Source organism: Ochlerotatus camptorhynchus, unplaced genomic scaffold (assembly GCF_037179485.1).
Source record: "Ochlerotatus camptorhynchus isolate MF236.1 unplaced genomic scaffold, CSIRO-AGI_Acam_v1.1 ptg000010l, whole genome shotgun sequence".
Taxonomy (NCBI): Eukaryota; Metazoa; Arthropoda; class Insecta; order Diptera; family Culicidae; genus Ochlerotatus; species Ochlerotatus camptorhynchus.
The window spans coordinates 1,514,560-1,527,637 of NW_027040502.1; the positions used below are offsets into that span (position 1 = coordinate 1,514,560).

The 13,078-nt window shown below is 43.6% G+C and overlaps 2 protein-coding genes and 2 non-coding genes across 4 annotated transcripts; 2 read left to right on the forward strand and 2 right to left on the reverse strand.

The window, feature by feature from the left end:
- Positions 1 to 6,358: 6,358 nt before the first annotated feature.
- LOC135699237 (uncharacterized) lies at positions 6,359 to 7,929 on the forward strand. Its single transcript, XM_065219443.1, has 3 exons — positions 6,359 to 6,480; positions 6,545 to 7,431; positions 7,691 to 7,929. The coding sequence occupies exons 1-3, from the start codon at positions 6,458 to 6,460 to the stop codon at positions 7,927 to 7,929; spliced, it is 1,149 nt and encodes a 382-aa protein (XP_065075515.1). The 5' UTR covers positions 6,359 to 6,457.
- Positions 7,458 to 7,531, forward strand: TRNAI-AAU (transfer RNA isoleucine (anticodon AAU)). Its single transcript has one exon. It is a non-coding gene; the product is annotated as a tRNA-Ile (tRNA).
- Positions 7,594 to 7,665, reverse strand: TRNAW-CCA (transfer RNA tryptophan (anticodon CCA)). Its single transcript has one exon. It is a non-coding gene; the product is annotated as a tRNA-Trp (tRNA).
- Positions 7,930 to 8,021: 92 nt separating the features above from the next.
- On the reverse strand, positions 8,022 to 9,826 carry LOC135699554 (uncharacterized). Its single transcript, XM_065219832.1, has 5 exons — positions 9,700 to 9,826; positions 8,856 to 9,631; positions 8,655 to 8,794; positions 8,330 to 8,579; positions 8,022 to 8,258 (listed from the first exon to the last, which is right to left on the reverse strand). The coding sequence occupies exons 1-5, from the start codon at positions 9,720 to 9,722 to the stop codon at positions 8,074 to 8,076; spliced, it is 1,374 nt and encodes a 457-aa protein (XP_065075904.1). The 5' UTR covers positions 9,723 to 9,826; the 3' UTR covers positions 8,022 to 8,073.
- Positions 9,827 to 13,078: the final 3,252 nt, after the last annotated feature.

Here is a 13,078-nt window from a genome sequence, read left to right on the forward strand (position 1 = left end):
GGCCAAAATATATGAGAAGGCTGAGAACTTATGACAAGTTCCTAGAACTTCTGACAAGTTAAAAAAAATATGAGAATTTCCAAGAACTTCTAAAAACTGAGTCTTAAGAAATTCTAAGAACTTCTGAAAAGGTCTAAAAAGTTCCAAAAACTTGTAAATATGCACCATGTGATCGAGCATTCAAGTAAATTTGTATAACACTTGCTGTGAAACCGAGGGTGAAACCCACTGGGCAGACGATACGGCCATGCTTAACGGCCGACTGCTGAATAAGGCGTGCATGGCCGCGGCAAATTGGTGACACGGAGTCACGGGTGACGTTCTGCGATGCCATCGTTCACTTTAGCTCAGGCGAGCGTGTAGACCAGAAGTGTCTGTGGAGTATATTTTTACAGAATACTAAGTGCGAGTAGTGAATCAAGGTGAAGTGTAAATCACCAATTCAGCTGATTCAGGACCTTTTTCAACCAATCAAATCGCTTTCTGGTTGGCGAGTCAAGGACCGCCATTGCACGCTACGGTCTAGGTGACATTTAGTTACCTTGACCTAAACGTAAAGGACATCGTTCTCGGGTTGAAGGCCCTAAACGCCAAGGAGAATTTACCTTCCCGGTTCGACAGAGAGCGGCCTTTCCGTCGTCGTCCAGCTTCGTCAGAAGGAAGCGCCTGTGCATCGGAACCATCTCCACAAACCGCTATACCAGCCCCGGTAAATCCAACCCGCCATCGCACTACAGCCTTGTGAGAAGTTTCAAGAACTTCTGATATGTTTCGAGAACATCTGACAAGTTTCAAGAACTTCACAGATGCTCCGAGACCTTTTAAGAAATTCCGACAAGTTCTGAGAACATCTGACAAGTTTTGAAAACTTATGATAAGTTCGGAAACTACTGACAAGTTCCGAAAACTTCTGGAAGGTTCCGAAAATATCTGACAAGTTCTAAGAACTGTATCTTTCAGTCGTTTTTATATTTGTCACCAAAGATGCTATTTACTGTCTGGCAGAATTCCCGAAGACATTTTCGTGCAGTTGACTCCCCCATCCGAACCTATTCGTCGGTAGCATCCGATGGAGATCCATACGCCAACTGTCGGATTTCTGCCGTACATTTTTATAAGTTTGTCAATCCACACTTTCTTGTTGCATCTGGGCATCCGTCAAAGGATGGCAATCGATGTCCGTTGGTGATTGGCACGGAACAGAGATCAACGTTACAGATGAAGGGATGAAGAAGAAGAAGAAGAAGTCGTTTTCCAGGACGAGATCCACTAAGTTTTTCCCCTGATTCTGCTGTTGCTGTTGATAGTGCATGTAACATTACCTGCTGGGCGAATTCATCATCACTATAGTCCACAAACATTTTGGAATTCATTGCAATCAAATTTACTACACTTGTTTTTAACGCAATTCCGACTGCAAATAATTGTTGTTATCGTTTATTTTTACCACAGCGCGTAACTAGAATGACAGCACAGAACAGAAGGGGAAGTGCAAACAAATCGGTGAATCAAAAAGTGGTTCGTTTTTCTGCTCAACAAGCGATGTGTTCCACACGGGCTTTCTATGTGCACTCACTGTCTATCTTAACTGCAGGCAGAAGATGCCTTCTACCGCTAGGTGCGCTAGTGTTCGCAAATGACAACTGGAGCCACTTTCAGATCCGAAGTTCCACTCCTGTGATGACAACTACCGGTGTGCAAACAGATAGGTACTTTGGAAACCCATTTATCAACGACCTGTGTAAAAAAGGGTGACTAAATATAATAGCAACGCGTACTCATACTCAGTGTTCGGAAAATCATTATCAAATCTCATTAATTGAGTCTCCTTCCGTGAATTTGCGTGAATAAACTCGCGTACGAATCCATCAAACACAATTTACGCTTGAGATTCTCATGAATATTCACGCACTCACACTCATAACGCCGAAAAATAATTCCTTGAGCTTGCTTGCTTGAGCTTGATTGACCGCCCACGGTTGCTACTCTGTTATTGCCAGATCAGCTGTAATTACACAGAGAACCAATAGACGATGCTTGGGACTAGCAATCATCCTCAATGTGTAAAAACTGGTGATCTTGAATTAGGCAATACCAGCGCCGGCCGCGCCCGAACACAGGTCAAGAAAGGAATGGGAAGGATTGTGTTGACATGACACTCGCTTTGATGGAAGCCGAGAACACCTCTGCACTGCCACGAGGAATCACTGGGATGTTGGATAAGAGGGTTGGGTTTGCAGAGGGTTCGTTTTGGTAAACGATAAGCTGAATTAATGTCCTAACGATCATATAACGCGAAGGAGCTTGGGACTAAACCCACGGTCTTCTGCTCAGTAAGCAAAAACGTTTGCCACTAGGCAAACGAGCACCTTTTTAATCACCGAGTTGCTGTTATTACCATGTAGCCATATTAACAAATAAAACGATTGACGAATCTTGAATGTGGATGGGCCTGAGATTAGACTCATGATGTTCTGCTCAGTAAGCAAAAACGGTTGCTCTAAGGCCACCGAGCCCCTCATATCACATAATACCGTTGCTCAAATTTGTGTATCCATTCAAACCCGGAACCAACGACAACAACGAGTTTCGCAAAATACACGATACACAAGCGATTTTACTATAAATCACTTTGATATGTAAGGACCTGGGACCGCGTTTTTCTGCTCAGTAAGCAGGCCACTGTAACCGACGATCTTTCAAATCCAAAAACTAAAAACTACGAAAAAGTACTTAGGCCTTCATTAAGTTCCACATTCACGCGACGTACAATGTTTCAATTTGCTCTTTACGTATTGTTCAGGCTAGGCCCTTTTCAAAATTTACGCGAGAAATACGCACAATCGTCACCTACCTCGCAAAACTGGTTCCAAACGACAACAAAGGCATCAGCAACGATGGATTGTTGAACTTTGCTGGCTCCGGTGGTGTAGTGCATAGATGTACCAGCTATGGCTATACGCTCCTACTATGATGTGTTCCAATCATGGCATATAGGATTTCCATAGGCCATGATTGGAACACACCACAACAGGAACGCACAGCCATAACTGGTACATCTAACCTAATTGTAATTTTGTAATTTATCCGCACACACCCTGGTCGACCACTGTAAACCAATCTGCCGTTCAGCGTTTTCGCTTTTTGTTTCTGGATCTTTAGTTGCCTCTGTGATATACTTACTTGCGGCATACTATTTTGGGAGTGTATATGAGCGTGTACCATGTACGGTAGCTCATCTCTCATCGTGATGGTGGGACATAGCAGACAAATTAGAGAGAAAACAAGGAGGTATTAGTATTAGTTATATGTAAACAAACAAAACAAAAGTTAGATAATGCGGCACTGTAACTACTACTATTTTAGAGGTATGATTCGTCATGTTTAACTCAATGTTTCAATTGAGGCAAACTATCTATCTTACAATTACAAAAGCAAACCTAAACTTACAATTATATGCAAATGCAAAATGAAACTTGACAAATCATCGTCAATTCCCTTATTCCAGGGCAGGGCCTGACGATTTGAATCTAATTTTGATCAGTGAACGGGCACCATATGGTACATTTTCTCACCATGAACCTATCATTTCCAGCCTATCTGAACTATTTAATAAATGGAAGCCATAACATGGGTTACGCTCCCCCTAAGCGGGCCCTCCGCATCCTGTCTCTGTCTTATCTCAAATACAAAATGCCAATGGTATGAATGTATCTATATATAACTTGGAAATGACGTACAATCAAATAAACCCGTAACCCACTCACTTGGTCAGGCTTCAGAATCGTCCAGTGGGCAGTGCACTCTACACTCCAAGTTCCCTTTTTTTCAAATTTACCGCAAATTTGATATTTTACCCATTGATTGTTGATTAGTCACAATGAAACATTGTGACAGAAGTTGAGGTTACTAGTGTATTAAATAATCTAGGTCCTATTTAGGATTATATCTGAAAAATCCAAATCTGGCCAACGCCCACCCTAAACCTAAACCTGTTCTAATCCACCTGAAATGACTAACGAATGGAAGACTTTGACTACCCAGCCATGCAATAGTCTCATTCCGTGCCTTATGGCAACTTGATGATTCTATTGCGCTCATCTTCTTTCACCACCCAGGGGAGACTTGGTCCTGTACCCAATGCTTAACTTATCTCCATTCCACTCAACTACTCGCAATTTCGTGTGATATAGTGGGCGGAATATTATTATATGAGACAATTCAATGCAGACGTCTTTCCAAATTTGGCAGATCGACAGGTAATCGGTGAGTTAGCACGATAGTTGCTATTCAACAACTCGACAACGTCCCATCGTCAACGCCTGCTATGAGAATTTCCCATAGCAGACGCCAACGAAATGACGTCATCGAGCTATCGATCAACTACCCTGGTTATCGCCTGGTACCTTATAGCACGATGCTAGGAGGCGAACCGGAAGAATCGATGAGCTACCTCCCCCCATAACGCCGAAAAATAATTCCAGCTTTAAACTCATAAAAACCACTCGAACTTCAATCGAAAGCCCTAATAAACGGTTACCATACACAAACGTTATCACAGATGGTGCGAACATACCGCATAGAGTTGGGATGTTATCCCGAATAGGTGGTTAGGCACTTCTTATGGTTATTTGTTATGCACAACCCCTGATGCACAAACAATGTTAATAACAATAAATAGCTCCGACATATAAAGAATTTTTTAATCTGAAAACTCATCGGTGATTTTTGTGACGTTGAATTTTGGAAGTCAAAACTCTCAGTCAAGATCATGTGCCAAATGAAATGTATAAGCGGTCAAACATACCTTTTATGCATTCTTATAGGACCTATGTGGTTTGTCTTATGGATTGTATAAGGCTGATGTTTTGGATGTATAAGTGAAACACATGAATAAAATAATTGATTTTCGTTTCGTGCTGTTTGCAGCAAACGTGTAGTACCAGTTTCATTGTTGTATGTTTTGTGGGAGCTTATCATGGAGCTGATAATTGTGCTATTGAAATTTCGAGGTTATCCATCAGAAATATAGTAACCGCTGTGATTCACTTTAACATCCCGCATAAACAATAACCATAAGAAGCTAGATAAGAAGCGCCTAAGCACCAATTCGGGATATCATCCCAATTTTATGTGGTATGGTCGTACCATCTATTATATCGTTAGTTTATGGTACCGTTTTTTAGGGATTGCAGTTCTTTAGAAGATAAAATATAAAGAACAATCCAACTGAAAAACTCGTAAGACTTATCTCACTCCTGGAGATGTGTCCATCTTTATATCCGAGGTTATATCATGAGCATGCTGTTATTGACAGACAAATGCTTTTGAATAGTCCAACTCAAAATTAAGTTTTCACTCTTAAGTGAAGCACACACGGTTAGAAATATTGTCAATACTTACATGTATTGACAATAATATTGATGATGTGAATACATAAATACTGTCGATATAGATGTATTCACGTCAATATAGAATGTATTGACAATTAATACGATTATTGTCAATAAAAATTGTCGTGTGGGGTGCACTTTAGAGTTGACTCCTTCTTTATGACATAAGCAGTTCTGTGACAGACAATTGCGTTTGAAAAATATCGATCTGAAATGCTCCAATGAAATCGAAATGCATTTCTCTATCACCCTCAGAGTTGACTCCTGCTTTATAACATTAGCAGTTCTTTAGCTGATAAAAACTATTGAACAATCTAACTTATTACTACTTATTATTACCAACATTATTACTTTCTTGAACAGTTTTTCTAGAAAAAAAACATCCATGAATTTAATAATAATTATTGTTTTATTTCCAGCAGTTTTTCAGTGACGCTGTACATCTTTCTTTTAACCATCAAAATTCTCGTACTGCTCATGAGTAACAAATATGAAAAATATATTAGGTTTTATTCGTCACGCTACAAGTATTCGAATAAACATAAAATCACTTTATCATCTTCCCAAATCCCAATCCTTTTATTAATTAGTAAGTAGTAGTGAAGGAGCTTTTTGATCCAAAGACTTCCATCTCGATTTTTAAATCAAGATTTAAAGCAAAATAATAACTCTACTGTTTGATACTAAACTCGCTCCCACAATGTCCCACCGAGGGGCGCTAATATGATTATTTTTGTAATGTAATGTAATCGCACTTATTTAAAATAGTTCCAGTGGTTCCGGTTTTATTTTAAATGCAGATTTCGAATTTGAGTCAAATCCAACTTAATTTTGAGTTGGTCTCATCGCCCGTGAAGCCCCTCGGACAAAAACGGCGTGTGCCTGTGGTGAATTTATCTAATTTTGACGTTTTTCATGTGCGTAAAAAAAAAGAAAACCATAACAAAATCCAAAACAACCCCAACCCAACGGGACGCAGCAAACTCGGGAGTAAAAGCAATAAAACTTAACTTCCATCGATTTACAATTACATTGTAATAAAACAGGGCTCAAACCGTGAAAAAATGGAGGATCCAGCAGATCTGAGGTAAGTTTCAGTCCCACACGAATCAGACTGTCACGCAAGTTATAATTCCGTACCTCAATCGCAGCCACTGCCGATTATGCTTCTCGGCGGACAACCTCTCGGATGCCATCTTCCCGGTGGATGGCCCTCCGGACCAATCGCTGATCGCCATGATCCACGATTGCACTTCCATCCGGATCAGCTTCGAGCGGGACTATCCGTGTTCGGTGTGCGGCACCTGTTTGCGGGTGCTGCAGCAGTTCCACGGGTATCGGCAGCGGTGTTTGGCCAACGATCGGCAACTGAGGCGACAGCGTGGAGGAGAAGACGGGGATGTCGATCCACTGGAGGAGTGTTTTGCGATGGTCAAGCAGGAGGCGGACGATGATCAGCAGTTTTACCGGCAAGTTAAACAGCAAATTCACGAGTTTTTGGAGACGAAGATGAAGGAGATTGAGCGGACGGCTTTGGCCAAGGTAAATGAAGTGCTTCGGAATCGGGACGGGGGAATCGGACTGCAGATGAACGTGGAGGATGATTTGAACAACACGATGGATTGGAAGAGCAAATATTTGACCCTGCAGAAGAACAACGAATTGCTGCAGAAGGCATTTCGGGATCAGAAGGCTAAGCTGAAACAAACGGAACAGATGCTAAGGAGCTACCAGCAGCAGTCGAGCAACGTTGGCGTAGCGTGCGAAATGATGAACGGTCTCGTAGAGAGTCAGCCCGGCAGTGGGTTTACCACACATCCGGCCATTCCGGAAATTTCGTCAGAATACCTGCAAAGTTTGAACTTCAACTCCGGGGCGGGGGAGAAAGGAGATCGCCATTTCGTATCTCGGCTGGCCGTAGCTGTGTTTGGAGAGGACATTTTAGTCAATTCCAGCGTCACCGGTAGACCCTCGAATTCGCATCACAACATTCCGCCGAAGCCACCGCTCTGTTCGCTGAAAATGTCCGCCATTGGAGGTAAGATCCCTAACTCATCAACATCGGGCCCCATAGCTCAGTTGGTTAGAGCGTCGTGCTAATAACGCGAAGGTCGTGAGTTCGATCCTCTCTGGAGCCAGTGACTTTTTTTCACCTTAAATGTACTGCTTTATCGATGTATGAATAAAAAAAAAAGTCACTTGACCCCGACGTGATTTGAACACGCAACCTTCTGATCTGGAGTCAGACGCGCTACCGTTGCGCCACGGAGTCTTATATGTATGTGTTGAAATTTCAGCAAAACTATACGAACGAGTCGAGCAGGAAGTGGGTCGGTCCAATCGGAAGGAACTGCTTCAAAGATCCAGCGAGAAGGTCGTCCGGTTGGTGGTCTGCCAGAAGTCGATGAATCTCCGGAAGCAGGTCATGAAGAGGAGTCAATCAATTAGTGGTGGCAGCGGGAGTTACTCACTCGGCGGTGGAAGTGCTGGTGAAGAAGAGTTCGAGGAACCGATCGGCAAGCGGATGACGCGTTGAGTGAGTATTTAAAAACAAATCAGTAATGATGACCCCAAATCGAATATTTGTCGGAACAGTTCAAAAGAAAGCCATATTTTCGTCTGGGGTGCTTTAATAGGTACATGTAATATTAGTATTTGAGGGATAAAATGATTGTAGGAATTACTCCGTATCTCCTGTCCATGCTGGTTCGCCTTCCACACGGAACCGCTTGGCAATGTCCGCTTTCTTCAGGTTGGAAATCTTCTGCGCTATGAATCGTTTGATGATCCTCTCGTCCGAGTTCTTCCGGATGGTGTGGATGTCGTCCGGTCCGATTCTCATTGCTGTCCGTTCAGCCACCTTGTCTGTGTGGATGAATTCATTTTCGTTTATTTTGGAAGGTTGATCAGCATTATACTAGACTAGAGATACTCACTGCAAATAAAGTCGAAAATTCGCGGATCGATCTTCTCCGTGGGCGGATAGAGCGGTGAACCGTCCGGTTTCTTCAGCTTGGCAAACCGAGGCGACGCATGACCGGTGACGCTCATATTTTTCAGGTTCTCCGGATCGACCAACCGGGTTATGAGAATCCCGACGAAGACGCTGTCCGACGATGATCGTTCGTTAATTTCCTCCAACTCGCGCACGCTTATCATTATGTCCTCCTCGGCGGTGAAGCGGGTCTGGGGGATTGAAATAGAAGAAAGATTCGGTTAGAAAGCGACTTCTGATCAATCAAGAAACATCGAAGGGCCTACCGAAACGACTCCTGCAGCGCCAGCATTCTCCAGTCTCAATCGTTTGAGTTCCAGATCGAAGTTGAGCTGCATCAGTGTGTCAATTTTCTTCTGAGCCTCTGTTAGCTGCTTTTCCAGCGTCTTTGATTGGTTCGATACATCTGCAATTCGAGAACAAATGCTACTAATCAAAGTTCAGCCCCATTATCCAACTTTCCTTACCAGCAGCTGTGGCATCGCAGGACAGTTTCCTCTTCTTTCTGCTAGCACTTCTACTAACCGCCGTTGCCCCCGCTGGAGAACGCTGCGATCCATTCAATTCCGTCTGTTCGTCGAAACCCGCAAAACTACTATCTGCCAAATCTTCTTGATCCGACGATTCGAAGTAAACGCTTTCCAGTTCCAGCTTGTAATTCATTCCGTTCTCATCCTGCTTATCCTCTTGCTGGGAGAATTCATCCGAATCGTCTTCATTCAAAACTTCATACTCAACTGCCTCGGGGATCTCGTCTGTCGGTTCCACCGTCATCTGCAGCAGGACGTCTTCGGGAGCACCTTTACCCTTGCGTTTCTTCAGTGCTTCATCGACCTTCTCCAGTGCCTTTCGCTCGACTTCCTTGACTTGCGTTTTCAGGAAGCTCTGGATGTGCTTCCGGACCTCTGTGTAAAACTGCCGATCACGAGCTTTCCTGAGCTTTCGTTTACTGGAATTCGTCTTCAACGGGTCGTCCATCAGCTCATCGCCGCCGTCATCCTCATCATCGTCCGTTTCGCCTCGAATCCGTTTTAGCTGCCGATCGTGATCCAAACACTTCTTCCGGTAGGCGTAGAATTGATTCACGATCCGGATACAGCTGCTGCACACCGCACAGGGGAAATCCTTCTCGTAGGTGATCCGAATCGAGGTGCACGCATAAATCATCCGGAACAGTTCGTCGTTGGGCGCCGTACCGAACACGTCGGTCAGGTTGTTTTGCGATGAGCACAACCGACAGCGGCTGTTAATAAACGGCTCATGGGTTATGTGCCTTGAGATGTTTTCAATAGCAATGATAAGAAAACTTACTTGAGTTCCTCCAGGTCGGCCATTTTCCAAGGAAGTTTATTGTTATTAATAGCAGTAAACTGCAGATATAAATTGATGCAATTTTGCGGAGCTCACACGGTTTGTTGAGGCATTTGCGCTTGGCACGGACACAGCAGAATACATAAAAAAAGCATTAAAAACACAAACACGAAAACGAAGAAGAATGGAGAAATGTCAAAATTTTAAAAGAAACTCACCACTGCAAACAGTGGGAGTGATTAGGAATAAAATTGGACAATATTTAGTTAAAGGTGTTGAACCACCACTTCGTTTGTGGTTTATGTGCCCAAATTGAACGTTTTAAAATTATTGTATTCCCTTTTCCTGATCATGGTCACATACAGCAATAACTGGAAAACCACTTTCGATCTGATTTTTGGCTCAAGATCGAAAAAAAATGCAAGAAAATTAAACAAGAAGCTATTGGGGGAAGTTTGAAGAAAGGGCTATAAAAAATCGGAAATGTCGAGAAACTTTTGGAAAAATCGGATGACACATCCAAAGGAAGCTAGACAAGTTTCGGAAATCTGAAGAAAATTCATGGAAAGGCATTTCCAGGGGAAGCTAGAAGCTAGAAGCTAGAAGTGAAAATTATTCAACTTGGGCATTTGCGATGCGGATGATCCTGATCCGCGAAGGAAGTTGGAGTGCTGTTCAGCCTGCTGAAGGAGAAGTTGTTGCAGCGGACGTCAAGCTAAGAGCGTTGGCAACGATGTCTACCAGCCACAAGCTTTCGACAATTGGTTTCAAGGTGGATGATTCGTGGTTAATCGCGTTGCTCCTGATGGGACTGCCAGAATATGACGAGCCGATGATCATGGTATTGGAGGCGTCTGGAGGAAAATTGTCATCGGATTCGGTCAAAGCCAAGATTTTGCAAGACGTCAAGCTCGAAAAGGGTCCCATTACATGCAGCGACAATGGAGCACTGTACTCGCGTGGGACGAACCCAGGTAAAACTAAGAGCCAATATAAGAAGACGAAGGCAGATAAAGCTGAGAAGACGTGCTTCAATTGTGGTAAGCTTAGTCATTTTGCTGCCAGATGTCTCGAAAAAATGAATCAAAACCCGAAAGGGCTCTGCAGCATTTTTGCGATGGGTAATGTCAAGAGCAAGGCGTGGTATATTGATTCGGGAGCAACGTGCCACATGGCTCAACCAAGCCAGAAATTTGTTGAAGAGATGGCAATTGAACACGACGTTGGAACAGCAAACAATGGTTCTATGAAGGCCGTGGCAAGAGGTACCGTGGTTCTTCAGAAGCGAGACGACTCCATTGATGTTCTGAAGATCCCGGACTTAGCAACAAACCTGCTGTCAGTAAGTACGATGTGCAAACGAGGTCATAAAGTTATTTTCTCGGCAGACAAGTGCGAGGTGCTAGATGATGATGGTGAATTGATAATCCATGGAGTCGAAGAAGGCGGATTGTACCGAATGGTAGAATCGGAACGGTCATTTCTTACCAACGACATTGAGTTGTGGCATCGACAATTGGGTCACTTGAACGAGGCTAGTTTGAAGCAGCTCAAGCAGTCGAACGAGGATGTTAATTTTTCAAACAACCAGCTGGCAGACTGCACTACGTGTTCAGAAGGCAAACAAGCTCGACTACCGTTCCAGAGAAGTAAAACAAAAACATCAAAGGTTCTGCAGCTTGTACATTCCGACCTGTGTGGGCCGGTAGAGGTTCCGTCATTGGGTGGCAATCGTTATTTCATTACGTTTGTGGACGAAGCAAGCAAGCGAGTTGTTGTCTATTTCCTACAAACAAAGAATCAAGCGTTTAAGGCGTCCAAATTGTTTCAAGCAAAGGCTGAGCGACAGACGGGTAAGAAAATCAAGATTCTTCGAACCGACAATGGACGGGAATACCTTAGCGACAAATTTCGACGAGCTTTGGAGGACGATGGTATACGTCATCAGAAGACCTGTCCTTATACACCGGAGCAAAACGGTACGGCAGAAAGGATGAACCGCACATTGGTGGAGAAGGCTCGCTGTCTACTAAACGATGTACGACTAAAGAAGGAATTTTGGGCAGAAGCGGTATCAACGGCAGCATACTTGGCGAATCGCTCTCCTGCTATGTCCATCGGAGGGAAGACTCCTGAAGAAGCATGGACAGGGAAAAAGCCAAGCTTGAAGCATTTACGAGTTTTCGGTTCAAGCGTGATGGTCCATGTTCCGAAGATGAAGCGTAAAAAGTTCGATCCAAAGGCGGAGAAAGGCTTGTTTATTGAATATTGCGAAGATACCAAGGGCTATCGTGTATACCATCCGGAGCGAAACGATTTCATAATCAGTCGAGATGTAATCGTGATCAGCGAAAGCATTCCAAAGTCCGTTGCAGCTTGTGAACATGATTCGAAGTCAGTCGAATTCATGGAACTGTTCACAGAAGAAGTCGTAGCATAGAGGTAACTCTAAGACCAGAAGGTCCCGAAGAAACGTGCTCAAGTTTTTGGCTCAGCTCTGGTACTATCTTCGGTCCTAATCGATTCACCCCTCGAAACATCAGAAAATCCACGAACCCCTCATTTTATCTGTCAAACTTTCATAGCGAATCAAAACAAACATAGTGTAGTACTGGAATTTATACTAGAATGGGATACGTTAGTCGATTTGCTTGGGACCAATAGGCTAGTCAAGTAGTGAGCCAATTTAAAATCGTTAGTTTCGTATTGATTGTTGGTCGTAGTGCCTATCGAATGTTCGAGAATGAGAACGAAGTCAGCTCTGCCGACGAAGAAGAATCAGAGAACAGCAGCTCAAGCATATCTTGTGACGATTTCGAAGATGCCTGAAACGAACCTGCGCTCCGACCGCAACAAACAAGACCAGTTGAAGAAAGTCAACAAGGGTTGAGGCGCAGCGGTCGGGAGCGCGTATACACAGGCAAGTATGATGATTTTGTTAGTTATGGTTCCTTTTCTGGTGATGATTTTCTCACCCAGCCATCTGATTCATCAACGATCGATGTTTCCATGGAGAACGATCCACAATCCTACATGATCCTACGATGAGGTCATGCGGTGACCTGATCGAAAGCTGTGGATACAAGCGATGAAGGAAGAAATCGCATCGTTGGACCAGAATCAGACGTGGATGTTAACCGATCTACCTGAAGGACGTAAGGCAATCCGTAACAAGTGGGTTTTTAAAACTAAGCGTGGTCCCGACGGCAACATACAGCGATACAAAGCGAGACTCGTGGTGAAGAGTTGCTCGCAGAAACCAGGAATCGACTATGAAGATTTATATTTTCCGGTAGTACGATATTCAACAATTCGCTACCTCATGGCACTGGCAGTGAAGTTTGATTTTGATGTGGACCAGATGGATGTGGTCACTGCG

Bases quoted from the DNA above. Each gene is read 5' to 3' on its own strand.
- LOC135699237 (XM_065219443.1), top strand. From the start codon at position 6,458: ATGGAGGATCCAGCAGATCTGAG. The intron at 6,481-6,544 runs GTAAGTTTCAGT...CCTCAATCGCAG, and splicing joins GAGGATCCAGCAGATCTGAG to CCACTGCCGATTATGCTTCT. The intron at 7,432-7,690 runs GTAAGATCCCTA...TTGAAATTTCAG, and splicing joins GAAAATGTCCGCCATTGGAG to CAAAACTATACGAACGAGTC.
- LOC135699554 (XM_065219832.1), bottom strand. From the start codon at position 9,722: ATGGCCGACCTGGAGGAACTCAA. The intron at 8,795-8,855 runs GTAAGGAAAGTT...CTCGAATTGCAG, and splicing joins CTGCGATGCCACAGCTGCTG to ATGTATCGAACCAATCAAAG. The intron at 8,259-8,329 runs GTGAGTATCTCT...TCATCCACACAG, and splicing joins AATTTTCGACTTTATTTGCA to ACAAGGTGGCTGAACGGACA.